Here is a 23,599-nt window from a genome sequence, read left to right as displayed (position 1 = left end):
TTTTCATATTGGTATATGTGTTAAGACAGGACTTGGTACATTATATGACAGGTAGGCCATGATAGACCTGTCTTTTGGAGTTAGATAATGGAGTTAATATACTATTTAAAACAAACATTAATTCTAAAATTTATTACCTAGAATTGTTTCCTACTTTGTTATGTGGTCAAAATGTCTGAGATGTTTTAATATCTTTATGAAAGGAAGGTTACCACAATGACTTTAAACACCATGATTCCTGGGAGTTTTTGGAATTAGAGAGTCTTAGATTTAAATTCAGAATATTTCAAGTTTTTTAGGACATACATGACTTAAAGTCTAAAAATTAATTTGAAGCTCTTTAAAGAATGGTTTTTTAAAATTAAAACCTCTGCCAGTCTTTGAGACTCAATTCTTCGAAGTTATTTGCTCCTGTAGTGGCAGTTAGAACTTTTGCTCCTCTCTGGTCTTGTTCTGTGCAGCATTGTTAAATTATCTTTCTCTGGTACTTGTAAAATATAGAGTATTTTACCTAGTCACAAGATTGTCTCGTGTCACTTCAACCTGCCTAATTGCCTAGAAACCAAAATTCCCCACCATTCATATTTACAATAGCCAATTATTTCTAGAATCTTTGATTTTTGTGTAGGCATTAATGCTTCAAGCAACTATAAATACCAACACTTTAGTTGGCTACAGCATTTTCTTTAAATTTTTTATTTGAAATTTGCCTGTTTTGAATAAGGAAAAAAAGACACTGACTTGGGGGTATTATTATTTTTTTGTCAGTTTAATAACTTTTTCATACTCCATTTAGAGGAAATTGTGTCTAATTCTAGAAATACTTTTTTGAATGAAAATTGTCATTTTAAGATAATACTTTAATCTTTCAATCTTAAATAATTTTGTATATATACAAGTAGCTACTGTTTGTTTAAAAATATTTTTATAATTCAGACCATTTCCCTCAGAAAATGGATGTTTTCTTATTTTAAAAGTTAATGAGTGCACTGAATTAGTGAATTTATTTTATATCTACAGGAAGAGAGACCAGAAAAATGGATGTATGTTGGAAGAATGAGATGGTTTCAGAGTAGATAAGATGTACATTTGTATATTTTGTAGGGCACTGTTTGCTCCAACGGCAGCCGACAGCATGTGCCTGTTCTGTCAGGAGAACTAGGCTTCAGAGCCTGGGAGGCTCTTGTTTTCCACCCACCTCTTCGTCCTTCTGCTAGTCCTCCCCACACCCCTCCCCACCCAACTTCTGCCTCTCCTCAGAAAACTGCTTTTTAGAACATTTCTTTCTGTATCTGTCATTCATGGCATTTTGTTCCCAACAAGTTAAAAATCATGCCAACGTAAAGAATAACATTTAAGTAATCGAGGTAACATTGGTAAAGCTAATGGGATATATAGTTTCTTCCAATTTAAACATACAGACAAGTACCTTCAGAATATGTTGTGTTCCTAATTATTTAACATTCTGAATAGTTATTTTCTTTCATTTAAAAGAAATTGTTGTCAAAGTTGAAATACTGAAGTGATTTTATTGGGTTGTTACCTTATAAAAGCAGGAGGAAGAAGCACTTTCTCTGTTTCTAAATTTTTGGAACAATTTTTTTTTGTCACAAAAATGGTATCAATATCTTCCTTGTATATAAGGTTCAGGGTTATGTTTACAATTTGATTAAAAATGAACATGTCTATAGCATTTATAACTAAGCCATTTAGAAACTGAAGTAATTAATAAATCTTAATTACTCATATTAATATTTTGGGGGTGAGGAATATTGCTATCACTGTTTTACTCTGTTTTGGTGTGATTAGTTTTGCTCACTATATTTTTTGACTAATTTGAAACTTGAAGAGGACAAATGGCCAAAGGAAAAATATCAACTGACTTCATTATTTAAAATGCATCCACAAACATTTCCTTTCTACTGTATTTTTAAGAAATTACAGCATAAGAAAGCAAATGTCTTGGTTTGAAATGGGAAGCTATTTTAAGAAGGGCTTTTTTATTTTTTAAGTTATAATGAAAATGTCTTCCCATACTGTGTACATTTTTCCAAACATGACATAAGAAAATACTTTTAACGTTAAGATGTTCAGAACAATTGTATAATATTGAGTAATATTCTTTTTTTTCTAAGTGTTGTGTAGAAATTTGTATAGTTAATTCTACAAAATGATTTCAAATAAAAGTTCAAATGGAAGCCTTTTGCATTTAGTTACTAAAGTTCCTATCTTGTAAGTTAGAAAGTGATCTCATGGTCTCATCTGCCTTCACTGAAGAACAATCCACAACCAATCAATTACATCGTAAAGTAATATTTTTATTACTGGTTTCAACAAGACATCTCAGGGTTAGGGTAGAGGTGCAAGAGAGGAGGGAGAGGCACACTGACATTGGCACTGAGATACATTTCACATCAGTAAAACTTTTTTAAAAAGAAATTTCACAAATAGTTAAATAACTTTTTCACTTGGTGACAACCATTCAGGCAACCCAAAACAAAAAGGAGGGGGTGGGTGAAGAGGGAAAAGGGGGAAGCTACTATACATGGATTTGAAAATGTACCTTGGGTTTCATTCTGTGATGGCAAAGCTCCGTTGCTTCTTTTGTGTGAGCTTTAAATTCACATTGTTTGGAAGGAAATTTTTGTGCAATATTGTTTTTTTTTTTGGTTGGTTTGCTCTCTTTTGTCTGCTTCTTCATTAAGGAAGGCTTCTGCCAGACTGCCCCTTTCCATTCAGGTGATTTCCATAAAAGTTTGTGTCCAGAGTTTCGGCTCTCTTGTTGCTGCGCGCGCGTCTTGCTGTGTGTTGGGGTTTCCAGCAGCCCCAGCTCCCTATAGTTTGTCCAGGCTTTTGGGATTGGTGAGGATTTCCCTGGCCAACCTCCAGGTCTGCTTGGCAGCGCTCTCCAGGGCCGAGTGGGGCTTGCCCTGGAAGAGGTCGAGGTTGGGCAGAAAGTAGTGCGGGCAGCGGCGGCACTGCAGGCAGGAGATGAGCTGCAGCAGGATGCCGTTGAGCCTGTCTCCCAGGCACGCCTCATCCCAGTCCGTCTCCCGGGGGTGCTTCTCGCACTCGTACAGCAGCAGGGTCTTCATGTGGTAGTTGTTGAGCGGCTGCCCGGGCAGCTCCAGGTGACGGTCCCGCAGCGTCTTGAGCACCGACAGGCACTTGTTCCTGCAGCCGCCCATCAGCAGGCGGTTCTCGGCCTCCCCGAACTGCAGCACCCAGGCGTCGCTCTCGGCCGAGCTCTGCTTGCCGGTGAGCGAGTAGCACTCCTTGGAGAGCAAGTTGAACCCTTCGGCCTTGACCTCGGCCACGCGGTTGGGGCCGGGCCAGGGGATATGGGGCATGGGCCACTGCGCCGCGCTGCGAGGCCAGATGCCCGTGCACTTGAACGCCGGCGTGATCTGCACCACGTAGCGCTCTCGGATGCGCAGCTTGACCTCGCTGGTGTCGGCGATCATCTTGACCACGTCGCGGTAGCTGCACTTGTCCACCGCCTGGGCCACCAGCGTCTGGAAGCGCGAGCGTATCTTGCGCGCCGAGAGGTAGCCGGAGGCCGTGATGAACTCCACCCAGAGCGACATGCTCCGCTTGCGCCCGTCGCTCAGCTTCAGCACCGCGCAGCCGGGCAGCGAGCCGTCGTCCACGAAATTGAAGACGCCCATCTGGTTCAGGTAGAGCACCACTTCGAACTCGGTGGGCGAGATGACCTCGAGCCCCTCATAGCGGGCGTCGATCTCGCTCAGGGAGCTGATGAAGCGCGGCTCCTGCACCTCCACCTCCTTGAGCACGTCCGACACCACCTTGCAGACCTCCCGGATGGTCTTGGCGATGGCCGCCTTGCGCGCCTGGCAGCGCTCCGTGTAGTATTTGTTGAGCTGGTACACCAGCTTGGCCTGGGCGGCGATCATGTTGGGGCACAGGTCCGGGCTGTACACCGGCGTCTCGCAGTACGTTGAGGGATCCAAGGCTCAGGCGCTCGTGGTGGCCCTGCGGCGCTGGACAGAGGCGGTGCGCTCCCCGGACCCCGCTGGCTCTCGCGCCCTGCTCCTCGTTGCCGGCTGGGGCTATGGCCGGCCCGCGGGGTCTTTCCCTTCCTTGAACTCTTTTTCTTTTTCTTCCTTCCGTAGGAAATTAGAATGTGGTTTAAAAAAATAATAGAAGTACCCGCTGAGACTTTTTTGCTATCTTGAACCAAAATGAAGATAACCGCATGAAGGAGAGGTGGGGTGCTGAGGGGGGGAATTTTTCAGATTACCAAGAGGTTAGGTTTAGATGTCTGCAGTAGCCAAGATTGCTGAGATAATCTGGAAATAAAGTCTTTTTAAGTGCCAAAGAAAATTTTTAAATAAAAGCGAAACATTCAGTGGTTCATTCTTGAACTTCTCTCTCGCCTCGCGGTGGGAAGGACGTCTTCCCGCAGCATAGGTGATCCCTCCCTCCTCGCCCTCCCGCAGATGGAAAGTGAAGGGTGTAATTAATGCCCGCAGAGCTGCTGGCCGCGCCCGCGCCCACGTCGGCCGACGCCCGCGTTCTCAGCGGCCTCCTCTCTTCCCGGGGCTCGCAGTTTCCCTCGCGCCCTACTGGAGTCGTTGTTTAGAGTGGGCCGGCGTGTTTGTCCTGGGTTCTTCCTGCCTTTCTCTAGGTGCAAACCGCTGGAAGTTGTTTGATAGTCATCTCTGCTTCGTAATTTATACTTGTGGCCCTTGCAAAATCTATCTTAGTGTGACGAAGTCCTTGCTGGCGTTTCATCTGGCGTGCAGTTGTAGCCCAGGGTTTCTCCTCTCCTGTATGTGGCTCGTGCGGATTCCACTTTCTGCGCCGTCTCTCCCTCCTGCCCTCGGATATCTGCCCCCCTCTCCCCCACCTCCCTCTTTCTCCCAATCCCCCCTCTCCCTCTTTCCCCCTCCCTCTCTCTCTCCCTCCCTCTCTCTCTCCCTCTCTCCCTCTCTGAGTTACTTTATGAATGGTCCCTGGGCCATCGTGAGGGGGGCGGAGTTTCAGTTCCTACAATCCCTTTGCGAGCTGTCAGTGCCTTAGCCAATCCGAGAGAGAAGACAGGCGCCCGGCGCTCGGTGGACGGTAGCAGTCACCACCACGGTACTTGATAAAGAAAAGGGGTTATAGAGAGAAGAAAATCGGAGGACGTAGTAGAAGTGAAATGCTCGCGCACATCTTGCAGCCCCTCTTCTTTATCCTCTTTTCAGTTTCAAAGAAGAAAAAGATGTCTGGACTAACGGAGGGAGAGTACCAGTGGTTCAGAAAGGTTCACTTAAAAAAAAAAATCAGCATTGTGCACAAAGTGCAGACTCCACCAGAATTACTTTGGCTTGAAAGCAAATGCGAGCAGGAAGGGGGACTCGGGAAAGGACCTAATTTTTATAGGTTCTTTTCCTCCAACAAAGTCTTTCTCCACTCCCATTGTTGCCAAGAGCTGGAGCTGTCTAAGTGTGCCAGGGGCGTGGGGGGGGCAGTGCAATGGATCTAGGATGAGGGTTTATAACCATAAATCTCTTGTTAGTAATTTCCATATGGTGTTGAAAAGCAGAGCAGGACAAAAACTAGTTCAAACACATCGTTTGGTCATTATTTAATAATTAAGATTCGGATGTATTTGTGCTGCTGTTTTATTGTTTCGAGAACTAATTAGCTACTAGAGAGGAAATATCTAATTCGTCAGAAATCGTGTACATTCATATATAGTAGGGTGGCAGGCTATACTTATAGATTAAAATAAGCTAATAAAATTGTTTCAAACTGAATGAAAATGAAGCGGAAGTAGATGTGAGCCTGAATTCAAGTTTTCTTGGTATGTTGGTGCCGTACACCTGATTTGAATACATTCTCAGGCAGTGCCATTCCCGTTGTAAAATGATTTTAGGTTCATAATTGAGTCTTAGTTGGCTGCTACGTAAACCTATAAACTGCATGTTATTGATCATGCAGGTGGCCTCACACCTCCCCTGGCATGCCATGGATGCCCAGGCTTGTGCCTTCCAGTATGTTTCATCCTTAACAAGCGGTGCCAGTTGTCGCCTTTCAGCTCTGGGGAGAGGAGAAGTGGGGCAGCCTCTGACCGACTTGTTCCTGAGGCTTTACCTTCGAACTTGAGCTGTCTGGATTCCCAATCGCTTTAGTCCCCCAGCTAGTTGGGGTTCTTTTTAGGTTGATTTGGGAGATAATGTACCAGCTCTGGCTTTATGTGGTAAAAATTAAAACCCATGAAGCCTTTTTGCAAAATCCGTTTGTGTGGCTTTTGTGAAGCCCTTAAAAGGGCTTGTCTTGCGCTCTTAAAACCCCGAATTCAATTGCTTAAGGCGAGTTCGTTTTCCTCCATCTACTTGGTGTTGGCGGCGTTCTTTCTTAGTGTCTGCTGAGGTCCGCTGACGTGTTGTCGCTGCTGTCTTTTTGCCAAAGTCCTTTCCCAAAGTTGTCGCTGCTGTCTTTTTGCCAAAGTCCTTTCCCAAAGATTATTTGACTTTTTTTTTCTTAAAAAAATCAAGCCGGGCTTATTGCTTCTGGACTTTGATCAGCGGCGAGGAGTTGGGAGGAAAGGCGGAAAAGTGCATCCGCGAACCTCCAGCCGAGCTCGTGGGAGTCCCGCGGGGCGCGGCGGGCTGGAGGAGGACCCCGGCCGGGGCCCGCGGGCGCTCGGGGCGGTGCTGCGGGGCCCGAGGACAACTTTCCCGCGGGGCAGCTTCTCGCGCGGGCAGCTTTGGGGCGGAGACTCCTGCGAGGCCAGGGGTGCGGGCTTGCCCTCCGCCTCCTCCCGGGGCCGCAGCGGCTTCGAGCCGCCGTCGGGGTGCGGGACTGACCCCCACCCCGTTCTGGAGCCCAGCTCCCCGCGCTTCTGCTTCTCCACCTGTGCTTTGCCGACGCCCAAGGATGATAAAACGTTACAAATGTTTGATTTAAAAACAATTCATTACCAATTTGCCCTGTCCAAAGTAGATGCGCTAGTAAATGATAAATCAGTTAAACAAAGGCGACTTTAATTTATGGCCGCGGTACTAATTAGAAACATCATTCAAGCAATAAACTTAAACACTTGCAGCAAACACCGCCCCCTCCCCCTACCTCGGCGCCTCCGCCCGGCTTCAGCTGTGTTTGCGGCTCCTCTCCGGGTGAATAATTGAAGGGGAAACGGTATTCGTGGAGGCTGTAATTGAAGAGCCCTTGTCACCTCCGCTTTTATGTATGTTGGTATAGAAGTCCATCAGCGGATCTGGATGCTTCTGCCCGACATACGGGGATATGGGGCTCTATTAGGGAACCCGAGCAAGCGGGAGAAACTCTAGAGGCTAAAAGCCACTTCAAGTCTTCAGGCCAATTGATCTGTATTCTCTTGTTATAATCCGTCTCATCATACTTGAGTTAATGAGGCAAAGGAGGGGGAGCGAAATCTGATGGTCCTTGACAAATTCATTAGGGAGGCTGCAGGACATTTTATTTGACTGTTAAACATCTTGTTTGTTTGGTTTAGGCAGTGCCAACATCAGCAGGCTTCTGCCCAGAACTGTGGAGTTGGGCTGGCAGGCTACAAGGCATTCCTGGGGGGGGGGGGGGTCCTGTCTTTCTCTTCTCTTCCTTTTCCTTTCCTTTCCTTTCTTTTTTTTCTTTCCTTCCTCTCTCCCCTCTACTTCTCCTTCCTCCTCTTAGTCTTCTTCGCTTTGGATTGTGGGTACAGCAGAACCTTCACGCTTCTCCAGGCATAACATTTCCCCTTGTCACAGAAGGAGCGTCTGAGAGTGTAGGTGGCAGGGCTAAGGTGGACATGTTTGGAATTACTGTAAACTTAAAAATGTTCATGCTTAAAACTTGCGTCTGAAAAACTTCCTATCCCTTTAAAACATTGAGTCAGAGTATACCAAACATGCCTCTAGATTTTGAGAACTATGACTATTAAAGAAAAATAGCCATATCATCCGAATTTTATTGATAATGATAAAACTTTTAATGATTAATTGAATAACCTCATCAAATCCTTTTGACTACAGACTTGATAATGAAAAAATCATTATATAAATATATTTTCAGAGAAAAGTACTGTATTTAACATTGAGGGCCTTTTTATAGTTACAGTTAAAATCAAGACTGGGGAAACCCTCACATTCTGCAATGAAATGACAGTACATTAACTGAAAAGACTTCTGGTTGAAGAATAGTGAGCAGTTAGGCCAGAAAATTAACCTTATAATATTTTATTCCATATAATGTGAGACTCGAATTTTCCTGAAAAGTAGTGAGTAAATTCAGTTTTGAAACTTTCTTACAGAGAGAATTCAGTTATATTTTCTGTTAGCATTGAGTTAGCCCCAGCTTCAGTGCTGTGAGAAAGAACCGTGCATTCCATCTAGAAGAAAGCTGGTTGGGAGAAAAAAAGGAAACGAATGTGCTTTGCTTGTCATCTTCACACATTCCTGCACTGCTGAGGAAGTCTGGCTGCCACAGGGATGTGTGGTGCAATGGTTCCCTTGTCTCTGGAAGGCGTCCCTGACTTCTAGGGGACGCCAATGCTTCTGCAGATCTGTCCCTTATCATCCTGTTTATCTTCCCGCAGAATAGAGAACCCTTAAACTTATGGCCCTGTGCTGCTCTTTGGGGATGTTTTAGCTGAATTAAGCTTCAGTGCATTTGCTTTACTCTACCAGATCAGTAAACCTTAAAAGGTATCTTCGCATTTATAGATATAATATACAGTATGACCATAATCTTTATAAAGACTATACAGATTTTACATGATATGATCTTGTTTCCAGGAAATATTTTAGTAGCATTCAGAAAATAATTAAATTATTGGCTTAAAAGAGACCTCTGGGGTCTAGCCTTTTTAGAAGCCAGAGGGCTCTGTGTTTACCTATGTACATTCTTGTCCCCTGGAACCTAATTTTAAAAGAGCTTTGTAGTAGCTGTACTTTTGTTTCTTATATATTGAATTAATTTACATCATGATGGAAATACTAGATTTAAAAAAAAAACAAATTTCTGATTTGGGTCCAAATCTAAAACACTATTCTCTATATTCTAAAACTATCACAATAAAAGCAGGAAGGAAAGTAAATAACCCAAGCATGTTTTATTTGTGTGTTAGTTGATGAAATTTTATATAAATAACTGTTTAAGTCTATGTAGGAATTTTAACAATTGTTGATATTGAACTATATCCATTATATTGAATGTCAGAATGAAACAACACACTCCTTTATTATTATTTGGTATTTTTTTTTTGTCAACTGATCTAATTTTCCTTGGCTTTGAAGTGTGCCACAAATTGTTCCTAAGGTAATGATAATTATTACTCAGGAATCAGTTGTTTGCTTTGAATAGTTCACTTTTCATGCTTAATAATTCTAACTGGCCAAGGATGCTGTTGAAACCCCTCATCCCCTTTTTCTTTTTAATTTTTTTTATTTTTATTTATTTATTTGAGAGCAACAGAGAGAGAAAGTGGCAGATAGAGAGAAAGAATGGGTGTTCCAGGGCCTCCAACTACTGCAAACAAACTCCAGACCCATGCACCCCCTTGTGCATCTGGCTAATGTGGGTCCTGGGGAATAGAGCCTCAAACCGGGGGCCTTAGGCTTCACAGGCAAGTGCTTAACCACTAAGCGATCTCATTCCCTCTTTCTAAATAGCTTTAGGGGGGGAAAAAAAATCACAGCAACTTGTAATCACTGTGATTGCTAACCCAGAGGTAGTGTTCTCCTTTCTCCTTTCTACAGTTTGAACTTAAGATAATGTTGTGTCCCCTAAAGTGAGAGCTTTGATGTCTCACAGCAAGCCCATCAAACTGTACTGCAGAGCTCACTGCCTTCTGTGTTCTTCATGGGTAGTGTTTGGTGGGCATTTGAGATTTTTAAAAGTACCCTCCATAGCACTGCATGTACTACTATGGTATTTGTCCCTAATTAGCCTTGCACATGTGTAATGCTGGCATTGTTTAGTAGAATGAGAAAATTGAAAGTATAGTGTATTTTAGGTTCCCCCCTAAGTTAAATAACAGCATTATAAATGAGTACTACAACTCTACATTCTTCGATTTCAACAGATATACAGTGCTAGTGTAGGAAACACCTACTCAGGAAAATGGAAATAAACATTTAGTCTGACTGAAATAGAAATGCCATTGCGTTGTTGGGAGTGCAACATTAATTCCATAAAAATTAATTTAGCGAGTATTTTTCAGAAGGTGTTTGAGTGAACTTGCTGTATTTTCACTTATGTCTTATGTGTCTTTTAGCATTATCAAGAAACCATTTAGCCTTTTTTCATTTTAAATATATACATTTTCAAGTTAGAGCTTTTGCAGTTATTTATTCTCATACATCATAGTTGTTCTGAAAAGTATGTTTTTTTTCTGTTTTTTCCTTTCTTTATTCTAATTTAAAAAAAGATTTTAAACTTATTCATGTACTATGAGGTAAATATTAAATTTTACCTGCCAGATAGTTTTGGCTTCCACAATTTTTGGCTTTCACTATAAACTTGAATGAGATGATGTACTTAGTAGAGCCAACTTTGAAATAAAGGGCAATAATATAGTGTATTGATTATTCTTTGTGTCTCTTCTACCTAGAAAATAATATTTTGCTGATATTTAATGTAATTTCCAGAAGATGGACAGGAAAACTATGATTAGTTACTACTGATTTTAATAGTGAACAAGATTGAAAGCTGATTTTAGCTTAAGGAAGGTATGATATGTTTTTGGTTTAAAAGTAATACTGTTAGGGCTAGAGAGATGGCTTAGTGGTTAAAATGCATGCCTGTGAAACCTGAAGACCCAGGCTCAGTTCTACAGGTCACACATAAACCAGATGCACAACATGGCACATGTGTTTGGAGTTTGTTTGCAGTGGCTAGAGGCCCTGGCTCACCCATTCTTTCTCCTCTTTCTCTCTCTTCCCCTCCCTCTCTGTCTCAAATAAAATAATTTATAAAAAGAAAGTAAGCTGGGCGTGGTGACACACTTCTTTAATCCCAGCACTTGGGAGGCAGAGGTAGGAGGAGCCAAGAGTTTGAGGCCAGCCAGAGACTACATAGTGAATCTAGGTCAGCCTAAGCTAGAGTGAGACCCTACCTCGAAAAGCCCCCCTCCAAAAAAAGAAGAAGGTAATAGTATTGAATTGCATTGTGTAGAGTATGTTTCTTAGAATGTTAAAGCTATCTGCCCATTCCTATCATTTCTTTTGGTTATAAAACACATTGATAAACAGATGATTGAGATCAGTGGTGTAGATTATGTCAGTGCTGAGCTATACTTAGAGCATATGAGACATTTTTTAGACCTGTGTTTAAAATTATCAGCCAATAAAGGCTCCTGCTTGCAAAGCCTACCAGCCCAGTCTCAATTCCCTAATACCCACATAAAGCCAGATGCACAAAGTGGTACGTAGGTCTGGAAAGAGGCCCTGGAATCCTCATCCCGCCCCCTCATAAATTTTTTTTAGTTCAAAATAAAAACTCAGGTTACCTCCCTTAAAAAAATAAATAAATAAAATAAAATTATTAGCCAACTATATCATATGGGTATATTTTTATTATGCTTTAAGAAAAATAGCCATCTTACTAATCTTTATTGTAAAATACATTGATCTTACAGCACTCCATCTATATTATTATTGGTAGTAGTAATCTTACATCACAGTTCCACTAAGACTACAGGAATTCTTAATGGATTTTGTGCTTGCTTTTTTTTTTTTTTTTTTTTTTTTTGGTTTTTCGAGGTAGGATCTCACTCTAGCCCAGGCTGACCTGGAGTTCACTGTGGAGTCTCAGGTTGGCCTCGAAATCACGGCGATCCTCCTACCTCTGCCTCCCAAGTGCTGGGATTAAAGGCGTGTGCCACCACACCGGCTTTTCATGCTATTTTTAATGGAAATGATTTTTGTTAAAAAAAATCTAATCTGTTTCTGTTTTTCAGAAGTGAATCAGGGTGAAAGTGATATGCTGATGTTTCTCTGATTTCTTACAGTGATTAAACAACAACGAAAGTCCCTCATTGGCTATAATGAATGCACAGCAGACATCTGTGTAGTAGAAATGAAATAGTACTTGATTATCTAAGAAATGGGAACTGTTCCTTTAACCATTTGAAATAAAGCTAGGATGTAAACCAGCTGTCTTGGCCTGTGGATATCAGGTGCTACTTCTCTGTTATTTTCTGAATTTTCCTTCTATCTTCCTCTGTTATCCTTTGGATCCTAAAGAGTCATTCTGTTATTTTCCAACTCATTTTGTCTCTAGACAAAAATCTCAGTCGTAGGTTTAAATCAGTGTAGATAGAGTGGAAAATCTTTGATCTATGGCTAGCTATGACTGTTTCCAAATGATTTGCTTGCTGGGAGCAGACACTGTCCATGCCCTTTCACTTTGCTATCAGCTAGGTGCACACAGAAGACCTGCGAGGCTGTCAGATGCGTAGTCAGTCGCTTTAGGTCAGTGCAGGCTTGCCTCCATATTTAACTAGGTCAGGCAGTGCTAGCACTAGCTTGTGATACAGTGACTTTTTTCTTAAATGTTCTAAAAATAATGTGACCTTTTTTGACATTTAGTCAAAACTTTCTATAAATACATCAACTTAACATTAATGATATAAATATATTATTTTAAAAGAAATATAAGGTGGCTGTCACATAGCTAACTGGGAGAGATGAAGGCATACCCTTTAGGACTATTGTTAAAGGGCTGGGGAGATGGCTCAGTAGTTAAAGGTGCTTGCTTGCAAAGCCTGACAGTCTAGCATTCATTTCCCCCAGTATTTATTTAAAGCCAGATGCACAAAGTGGTACATGCGTCTAGAATATTTTTCAGCAGCAAGACTTGGCCATGGTGCATCCACATTCATATTCTCTCTCTCTCTTTCCTTGTACTATGTAAATAAAAATAATTTTTAATAGAGATTATCAATAAATAAAATCATTTGAGAGACAAAAGTCCTAAAGTTTCATCCTGGCATGGCTGTCTGGATGACTTTATCAACTCTCTCGTTCAATCCATTATTTTTGCAGATTTTTATTTCTTAAGGTAGCATCTCACTGTGCAGCTCAAGCTGGTCTCAAACTTGTGATATTCCTGCCTCAGCCTGCCAGGTGTTGGGGTTGCACGTTGTACCATTACATTAAGCTCTTTTCTCAATCGTAAAATGAAGGATCTGGGTGGAGTGATCTCAAGTTTTTTTTTTTCTAGAAACAACATGACATGAGTGTTGTTGATCTTTTTGAGCTGACTTGACTCTGTGATGGTTAGCCTTGTAGTATTGCAGCAATGTATAGGTGTAGAAGTTTCTAATGCCAAGAATTTTCAGACTTCAAGACTAAAGCACATTATACAGTGATGTAGTTGGGTGGACCAATGAAATAGCAACTTCAGAGAATACTCTTTATAGAAATTTCACCATTACATGAACTATTGTGTGTATTCTTAGGAAGATAGAAAAATGTTACATGTGTAAACAAAGTTGACAGGTGCTTTTTGTTTCCTAAGTGTTGAATGCATTTTCAGTGCTGTGATATTTCATGAAGTTTGGATATTCTCTGAATATTAATTCTTGCAGCCAAAGTTCATGTTAACTCTTCTTCGGGAGATGACACTGCCTCAAGCAACTACAGTATTCCAAGTTCAATCTGGGAAGTACTTCTCAAAACATGAGTCACTAAAGAAGGAAAATTTTATTCTTTGTCCTGCTTTTCACTTTTTTCACCAGGAGATCTGACAAGCATAGAAGTGTTAACATCTTTGATTTTACAGATGTTCCTAGTTTCCCCTCCAACTGTAAATGATGCTGGATGAGAGAAGCATGGTAGGAAATAATTTCAACACCTCCTTGCACTTACATGATAACTTATTTGTCTAAGCTTTGTGGATCTTTTTGGAAGGAGAGACATGACACAAGAAATGATAGCATATTGTGATCTAATTGTTCTCATTTCAAGACATAGGTCACTCTATCAGCTGTGTTGCGAATTCTCTCTGAAATAACCTTTAAATTAACATAGGTAATTTACTTCTATTTCATTTCATTGGAAGTCCTTTATCCATGCAGTTAGGAGTACCAGGTGACCAACAAGAGAGTTGTTGATGGGCACTCTTTGGGTTTGCAAAGTGTAAACCTAAAAGAGTGAGAGATGAGAAATGCATTGCTATTCGTGAATTTATGTTTTATCTCACTTCACTTGAAAATTTATGGGTAGCGTGGCTAAAGGGTGCTGGAGTTGTGTGTTCCAGGGCTTGCCCCTACTGATAACACCCTTGTTGGCGTGAAAGTGCAATGCAAATTATGACAGTTACAACCTTCTGTTTTGTTTAACCTGTCAGTAGATTTCCTGGCTCAGTGCTGAGGGCAGTGGTGTGTTCAGCTAGTCCATATTCACCTAAACTTAAAAGGTCAGGGTTCTACAGGCAAGTCTAGTCAAAGCCTAATTGATGAGGAGGGCAGGGAGACAGAATTTACTGTTCTGTTGGCTAGTTTCATATCGTTAGGTTGTCCTGAAAGCATCAGGCAGTCAGAGCCCCTTTCATGTAAGTGCTGACCCTAGACAGGAGCTGACAATCAAAGGAGGCAGCCACAGGAACCAGTGCAAGTAGGCTATTGATTTTTCAGTTAGGTCTAAGTAGTTTGTAGTCTGGGTAATGGGTGACAGAGGCAGGTATGTCATTATCCATGAGCTCCAGAACAGTAGCGACAGCCCTCCCTCATATTTCCTTCAGCACTGACAGTTTGCATCCAGAGGTGGTCAATAAATCGCCCAACCCTTAACTGACAAGTGACTTGGAGGTTTAGGTTGAGGGGTGGAAGTTACAGAGCTAAACTTTCCCACTTGAACATGTACCAGACCTGGCAGCAAGGTGAGCAGTTGCATTGCTGTGACCTTGTGACGTTTTGGTTTGGGATAGTCTGTGCAACTCCAAAAATCAGAACTTAATTTTTAGGATTTGAAAAGTTAAGCATATTTACTTAAATAGAGAAACAATCCAATGATTAGTAAACATAGTGTAAGAAGATATTTACATTAGGTGATTATGATACAGTTTGCTTTTATTTTTGGCTAGCACTTTGTTTAGTGTGGATGTCCTGTTATGAAATTTAAGTCAGTAGAAATTGCCTTTCAAAATAGATTTAAATTCCTAATGACCTTTAAAAGGTTTTAACTGCAGACCACTTTTAAACAGGGGGAAAACCATTGCTGAATACAACTAAGGAGTTGCTGGCTGGCCTTCAAATTTGTTCTATATTATTATTTTCACATTAAAAATAATAAGGAATAGAGAGTTCATTTCATGTTAAAGCTTGATGAGTTATTGATGCTTCTAAATTTAAAAGGAAATGATTATTTTTGTTTTAAAACATTTCATGTAGATGTTTGCATTTAAAGAAGATACTGTTTATGTTCCTGTGAAAACAAAAGTATGACAGCTTTTGATTAAAACTAAACTCCTAAAGGAATAAATAGGTTTGAGATTTAAATTTAAATCAATTTCTGTTTTGGTTACACATAAATAATATAAAGAAAGGTTAATATTTACACCTAGAAATGGGAGTTTGGGTTGTACCAGGATCCTCACAAACTATTACGTGGTCACTTAAAAAAGAAAAAAGAACTTTAAACAAGTTGAAATGAAACAGAAAAGTAAATGTTTTTTAAAACTTCCTTAAATAACTTATCGTTATGATATCTTGTTTAACACTGTGACACTGCACAGAACCCGAGCTTAGGTCTGTAGCATCATCTAGCTGTGAAGTGCCTTGTGTGGCCACATGAATCATTTCCCTGTGCCCAGCACAACTGCAAATCCCCTTAAAAGCAAACACTCACCAGTAGCTAGGTCAACACAGTGAAGGTGTAGGTTCTTCAATATTTTCTTAGGTTTTTAGTGATGCATGCTTGAATACTCCTGTCTTGTTTTCTTTTTAAGAAATAGAGAATTAAAGTTTGGCTGTGGTGAAAGGTGGCTACCATAAGTGTTTTAAAGGACCCCTGGGATTCTGTTAGTGTTATTTAGGGAAGTCTTACATGTACCTCCTGTATCAGTCACCTTGGGAGGGTTTGTAGGCTCTTAAGGCAAGACTCCTTCAGGATGATCCCTTTTCTCCCCCTGCTTGTTAACCATCTAGTTAGTCTGTGTTTTCTGTTGGCTGAAATAAAAGATTGAGCCTGAGAATCCTGCAATTGACATATCATTAGCTATATTAGAGGTAGAGCGTCTTTCACTTCATTTGTAATCTTTTTGAACATATTGTTTTTTCAGGAATAAAAAAGAGCTGCAGAAAAGAGGACAAATTAAATTTTCATGAAAGAAAATCCTAATCAGCATTGACAGTTAAGAGAAAGATGATTGCCACTTGGTCATTGTGGAGAGGCACTTAGATTTGGTGTCAGTGCTTCTGTTAATGATGACTAATGTCTTTCTTGGAGCAAGTGCATGCTCCAACATACTGTTATAGCCCACAGTGAGGGCGCTCAGCAATAGGTTCCAGTAAGCAAAAACACGAGGTGTCCTAAAACAAAGAGTTCTTCATACAAACTAATTGGCTTCTCTACTATAAGACAGTTGCAGTCATGATCCTAAGGCATTTAACTGCAAATTACAGACTACTTTATATCTAGTACTGACATTATTTTAGCTTAATATGTGAGGAAACCAAGGAATGAGAATAAGATATACATTCCTTTTGTCACTTACAGAAATGGGCATATATTCTGTGTTACACAAAACCACACATGTTAAAATTTTTACAAGAAGCAAACTTGAAGTGGATATATTTTTTTATACCACACATTACTTTATCTTGAGCAAATGTTTTGTACTTACAAAAAGATAGTGTATGACTCAAAAGATCGTTTTAAATCTTGTAATCTTAAATATATTGCTTAAACAAGAAGATGACATATATTATTTCTCCAGCTTCTCCCCAAAGTGTAAGACCTTTCAGAAGGGCATTTGCAGTGCCTGTCATATTTTCATATACATCTTATTGGCCTGACATGTATGTCTCAAGAACCCTGAGAGCACAGATGTCATCACATTCAGACAGCACTAATTACTCTGGGATTTTTGCAGCCTCAGTGCCTGCATGTAACTGTCGATTATGATTGTTCATGCATTCTATAGTGGGGACATTTTGCACATGAAAATTTCAAGGTACAAAAATAGTAAGACAGGGCTTATAACCCCCATTGTTCTCCAAAAGAACTTGTGTGTGGGGGAACTTCTAACACCAATTTCATTCAGTAATTTTACATTTAGACTTTGCTTTGGCAATGTTTTCTTCTCCGAAGTGAGTATATTGTGCTTCAGTGTTCAGTGAAATCTATTACCCATCTGTTCTTGAACCTTCTTGAACAGTTTTCCATATTTGTCTTCAAGTTTTATGGGAGATTTCTTCATGTAGCTTATAGTTTGAAAGAAGCACTAATTGTGGTATGAGTCTTGAAAGTGACAGTGCAAAACAATAAATATGTATGATGTGTTCTGGTGTGCAATTTAATGTTTAATGAGAAGCTGCAGCGATCACGGTTAGTCTCAGTTTAGATAAGTGTAGTCATCTTATGCTTTTAACACAGGTCAGTTCTTTTCTTTGTTTAATTTTCTCCACAACATTCTGGATTTTATTTGATGATTCATGGTGTTTAGGTGCTTTGTGATACCAAAGGTCAAACAGTGGTCACATGTGGGCCCTGTCTATTAAATGTGAAGACCAAATACATGTTTTGATAAAGAGCATAATCTGTGTTAATTACCGATTGGAAAATAAAAAGCCTCAATAATGTAACTTCACATGCTGATGTAGCAGAATTGGAGCAGCTTGATCAGAGATGTATGATGAGGTAAAACTGCAGTCTCTGCTGTACAGTTATAGTAATTATGACTAATGAACCGTCCAGTCTGGATGAAATGGCATGCCCATAGGGACTGTGTCCAATCAGTTGTGACTTATGCAAGCTGAACAAACCATGGATGGGCTTCTATGTAAAATACCTTAGGATGTAGATTCTTATTAATATCACCTTTTGGGACAGCTTAAAGTGATCGGAAGTTATCTAAATTTTGCTAGATATAAACTATAGTTCCTTGTATGTTCATTTAAGCATATTTTTGTGACCTCTGCTTTACCTCTGTGTCTTCAACATAAAGATCACTATTGTAACACACTTCACACTTCTGTGGCTCCCCTGCTTGACCTATTTTGTTCTTTACATAGATTCTCTCTTCAGATCTATTGTTTGCTGCTCTGAGAGCATATTATTTACTACAGAGACCTGGGCAAAATGCTCCTCCACTCAGAACAGCATATATGAAACATTCACTGTGTGGCAAAGCCTAAATTAATTGCTTTTCCAGCTATTGCCCCACAAATTCCCACATGTACCCCTTGAGGTAAGTACTGTGTCCTCACCATTTTATGGATGAAGAAACCAAGGTGTGGGAAGGTTTGGTAAGTAGTCCAAGGTCACATGCTTTTATAAATCTGAAGGTTAGCTGTCGTCTTCTAACTTGAATCTACTTCTGAATTCACCTCAGTTCTCTTTTTATCCAATCAGGAATAATTTTGTTGTTGTTTATTTCTGGCACTCGACATGTTGTAAAATGTTGTAAAACAGCTCCTGTGCAAGTGAGTGAATGTATAATTTTAGGCTTCCAGGTCTCTAAACTCTTTCTTTTACCACATTTTAAGTGACTGGGGCATTCAGTATGGAGATTAGTGATGCATGCTTTTGACATGAACATGTATCTAAGATGTAGTAAATATATAAATGAGGTGTCATTTTGAATCTGTTGGTTATTTGAAGCTATAATATAAAACAATCTACCCACTTACAAGAACCTAAGTGGTGTTGGTAAAAATAAGCCTTCTTGGTTTTCTCTCAGGATTCTTCTGCTGCATCTTCCCATATAGTAGGTTTTAAAGAAATATTGTGAGAAGCTGGTAAAAATAAAAGATGACTGAAAAACTTTTCAGTGATGCTATAGGCTCTCTGCTTAAGTCCTATTTCACCTCATAGGTTTACACTTGGGCTAGAATAAAGCAGGTTAACATTAGGTCACTGTGCTTAACATCTTTGTGACCCTGTCTGGTATGTGCTTGGTTTCCCACTGATCCCTGGTCTAAAGGTTTGATTTTCCTGGCATCTGCCATGAATACCCCCCACTGAGAGCTTGGTTTGATCTAATATTTGAAGTATCATTAATTTCAAGTACTTCAGTACTACATGTTTTAGCTTTTCCTACCTTTCTTGTCATGTGTCCTCTTATTTGGGGGAATATTTTGTGAATAGTGAAGTTATTGGAAGGCATATGCCTTAATTACCTCACAATACATGCTTAGTAAATGCCTGGAGACCAGTTAATAATTGTGATGCTCTACTCTTTCCAAGAGAGCTCTTTCTTTTACCAATGTCAAATATTTGATGAGAGGGTTTTAGAAACCACATTGAGCAAGCCTGTCAAAGCTCATGTGAAAGGATGTGAACTGAATATTGCTACCAGAGGGCTCCTCTTCTGTGCTTAGCACCTTAATTGTGGTCCTTTCAGCAAATTTAGATTTGTGCTCTCTCATTCGCTTTGTCTATAAAAATCAGAGCAATTAAAGAATGTGCTTTATTCTACACCTAGCAAGTTCTTTCTTTCTTGCTAAGATGTTGGCCATTTATTTGAAGACCATCAGCTTTTTTGTTGGTATATTGTCAGTCCATTCTGTTTTCCTTAAGATTCAGTTCATGCAATTGTCTGTGACATTTTTAGGTTCGCACATCATCAGTGATTCCCAATGCATGTCTACCCTTCCCTTACCTTCACAAAAATCTCCAAAGCTTTTTCTTTACCATTAATTTCCTGCCCACCTTCCTATCCCACAGGTTCTCACTATGTAACCCTGGCTTGTTTAGAGTTTGCTGTGTAGACCAGGATAGACTGTATCTCTCAGCAGTCCTCCTGCCTCTGATACCTGCCTGCTGGGAATTCAGGAATGTGCCACCATTTCTCACTTATTTATTTGTTTGTTCATTTATTTATTTATTTTTGGGCTCTCCAGGGCCCCTAGCCAATGCAAATGAACTCCAGATTCATGTATCACAGTGTGCATCTGGCTTCACATGGGTTCTGAGGAATCAAATCTGGGTCCGTAGGCTTCACAGGCAAGCTCTTTAACTGCTGAGCCATCTCTCTAACCCTCATTTATTTTCATAAGAGATGGCCAGAATCATGGTGTCTGCCCCTGAACTATGTAACCAGGTAACCCATAGAGACTTTAGAACCTGTGGCTCACACATTTTTGTGGGTTTTTTTTTTTTTTTTTTGTAGCACAGGTATGATTAAGTAAAAATTAGCATTATCATCCTTTAGCTAGTTTTTTAAAAATTTATTTATTTGAGAGAGAAAAAGAGGCAGAGAGAGAGAGAGAGAGAGAGAGAGAGAGGGAGGGAGGGAGAGGGAGGGAGAGAATGGGTGTGCCAGGGCCTCCAGCCATTGCTAATGAACTCCAGGCCCATACACTCCCTTGTGCATCTGGCTAACATGGGTACTGGGGATTCAAACCTGGGTCCTTTGGTTTTGTAGGCAAACGCCTTAACTGCTATGCCATTTCTCCAGCCCCCTTAAGCTGGGTTTTTTGTTTTTGTTTGTTTGTTTGTTTGTTTTTTGGTTTTTCGAGGTAGGGTCTCACTCTGGCCCAGGCTGACCTGGAATTCACTATGTAGTCTCAGGGTGGCCTTGAACTCACAGAGATCCTCCTACCACTGCCCCTCCCGAGTGCTGGGATTAAAGGTGTACGCCACCACGCCCAACTTTTAAGCTAAATTTTAAGGAAATGCTTACAGTGTAAACTATGTTAGATAATCATGTTAAAACTTTTTCAGGGCTGGAGATAGGGCTTAGCGGTTAAGCGCTTGCCTGTGAAGCCTAAGGACCCCGGTTCGAGGCTCAATTCCCCAGGACCCACATTAGCCAGATGCACAAGGGGGAGCACACGTCTGGAGTTTGTTTGCGGTGGCTGGAGGCCTTGGTGCGCCCATTCTCACTCTCTCTCTATTTGCCTCTTTCTATCTCTGTCTGTCGCTCTCAAATAAATAAAAATACAAATAATTAAAAAAAAAACATTTTCAAAGTGATTTGTAGCAAATCATAAGGAAAACATGAAATTTAAGTGATGGCTGTTTGCTGTTTGTACAACATAGAAATGTAGTTAGTGAAATGCTGCACATCTTATGCTTAGCAAGTGCTGTGGCTTGGAATGAGTGTGCACAGTGCAAAGCCCTGTGCTTGTGCTGTTGGAGGAGGCACCTTGCTAAGAGGAGTGAGCTCTGAGAGGCAGATCTGATGTCAGACTTCGTTTCTGTTTTGACTTTAGCCTCTGTATGAAAGCTTTTGACATTCTAGTTCATAAGTGCCTCTGTTGTATATTTTACAAAGGTGTACCTGTATACTTTTGATTATAGATACTTTGTTACTCATGTTTCTGTTCACTTAATAAGGACTAATTTATATTTAATTAAACTGTTTCTAACAGTCAATATTATTTGTTATAGTAAAAACTTTTTTTATTGGAGTGTCATTGATTTTTTTCCTTTGACTTTGAAGGTTAAAAATTCTTAGTAAACTTCTATACATAGTTTAATTAGAACTGTTACATTAGAAGGCAGTCTAATAAGATTCTAAAATAACGTTTTGAAAACAGTGCTTTACTTCATAATGTCCTTTACTAAATCATGCTTTTTTTTCCCCCCTCATAAGTCATTTACCTCTGATCCTTTGAGATAGGATGAATTTTTAGAACTCATGAAAGTGCCATGTGGTTCTTTCTTTGCATTTCTTTTATGTGAGAATTGGGATAGTGCATTTATATAGTTAGAACCTTATGATGTTTAAAATGTTTCCAAAAACAAAATATATACTTTCACATGTTGAAATATGACAAACGTCTCCAGTTTATAATTTGACATATGGATAATGTGTAATGATTAAGAAAGACTTGACAAGACTAAGCCAAACGTGAAAACAGTTAATGCATATGAAAAATAAGTCAGGATTCCATTAGTACATTTTCTACTTTGGCATAGAAATTGTTACCTACGACTGAGAGTGCCAGGAGAGTCATCATATTTAGGGGAGAAATGTATGATGTATGTATGTGTATATGCAACATATACTCTGCTCTACAATGTTACATGTAAGGAGCATAAAACAGACTTCAGAGAGTGACATGATGACTTACCCTTCTTTTCCTGTAATGCTAATGTTTGCAAGGCTTTCTGTTGTTAGCTTGCAAAGGCCTCTATATTAAGGCTTATATACAAATTTTCCATAGGTTAAAGCCTTTTTAAAAATGCTTAATTCTGAGAAGCAAGGAAATAAGAATGAATGTCATAATTTTGCATTTGGTATGTCTGGCAATATTTTTACTATTTGAGTATTTTGAGATCTTTACTATTTTGAATGCAGTTGTGTTTTAAGAAATGTATTGTAGGTTGAATATAGGATACAGTTTGCTCTGATACTATTTCCTGTTCAACTTTGTTCAGTTCTCTCTGTATATAATTCATGGTTTATGTTGTTTGTTGAGGAAGTCTATGTAGCCCAGGCTGTCCTCAATCTCAGGGCAATACTCCTGCCTCAGCCTCCAGGCTTTTTTTTTTTCTCTTGTCTCTTCAACATTTTCTGAGAATGTACAGGGAGGCCTGGTAGGTCACCTGTGTCTAGAGAAAATGAATATGCAGTTATATTGCCATGAATCAGAGCTTCTTACAACACTGTGTGCTGCTTTCCTGCCCTAGCTTGCAGAAAGAGTAAATATACATGGCCTTTGACAGAATTTAATGTTCACATTGCAAATGGGAAGAGAAATGTCCTTGGAAAACAGCCAGGGAATATTCAGCAATCATGGAAAGAGCTGAGATATACAGAATATTATATGCTTATTGGTAGATTTGCAGACAAGGAGAAAAGATGTTGACTAGCCTTGTGCATTTAAAGCTAATCTTTATGCAGTAATTAAGTGGCTCAGGAGATGATCATATGAGCAAAAGTACCAAGAATTATGGGAGAGGGAGAGAGCGATAAATATGGAGCCTGGGCACTAGTCAGTGATGCTGAGGGTAATGAGATCAGAGCTATTCACAGGGTGTGAAGAGGAGAAATAGATAGATAGTGGGTGGGACATCCCTATTTTCAGTAGAGCATATGGAAACTATATTATATTCTAAGGCATAGATACAAGAATCTTCTGTGTGTGTGCTTAAAGGTTGAGTTTGCTAGTTAATACAGCAATTGGTGTCCATAATGATTCCTTATGGTTTTTAAGATTATATTCATCCACTTTTTAAGAACAGGCAGACCATTTCTTCTTTTTCTTACTTCTGCTGTACCAAGTTAGCCCAAATGTAGCAGTTTAGACAATAGATCTCAGTGGGCTTGAAATCAGGTTGTTGGCAAGATTGTATTCCTACTTTTAGATTATCATGGGGGATTTAGTTTATTCTTTGCTTTTAACTTTTGGAAGTCTCTCATATACCTTGGCTAGTGATTTTCTTTCTCTGTCTTCATAGTCAATAAGGATGTGCTGAATGCTGCTTTTTACATTGAATCAATCTTTCTTGTTTAA

The 23,599-nt window shown here is 40.0% G+C and overlaps 2 protein-coding genes across 5 annotated transcripts in view; one reads left to right on the top strand and one right to left on the bottom strand.

Moving 5' to 3' along the window:
* The window catches only part of Lrba (LPS responsive beige-like anchor protein), a 570,297-nt gene that overhangs the window by 332,399 nt on the left and 214,299 nt on the right, over positions 1-23,599 (top strand). The window lies entirely within an intron of this gene.
* Positions 2,310-4,802, bottom strand: Mab21l2 (mab-21 like 2). Its single transcript, XM_004655859.2, has one exon. The coding sequence runs from the start codon at positions 3,912-3,914 to the stop codon at positions 2,835-2,837; it is 1,080 nt and encodes a 359-aa protein (XP_004655916.1). The 5' UTR covers positions 3,915-4,802; the 3' UTR covers positions 2,310-2,834.

Source organism: Jaculus jaculus, chromosome 12 (genome assembly GCF_020740685.1).
Source record: "Jaculus jaculus isolate mJacJac1 chromosome 12, mJacJac1.mat.Y.cur, whole genome shotgun sequence".
Lineage (NCBI taxonomy): Eukaryota > Metazoa > Chordata > Mammalia > Rodentia > Dipodidae > Jaculus > Jaculus jaculus.
Note: the sequence above shows the minus strand (reverse complement) of the source record. Positions and strands in the feature narration are given on the sequence as shown.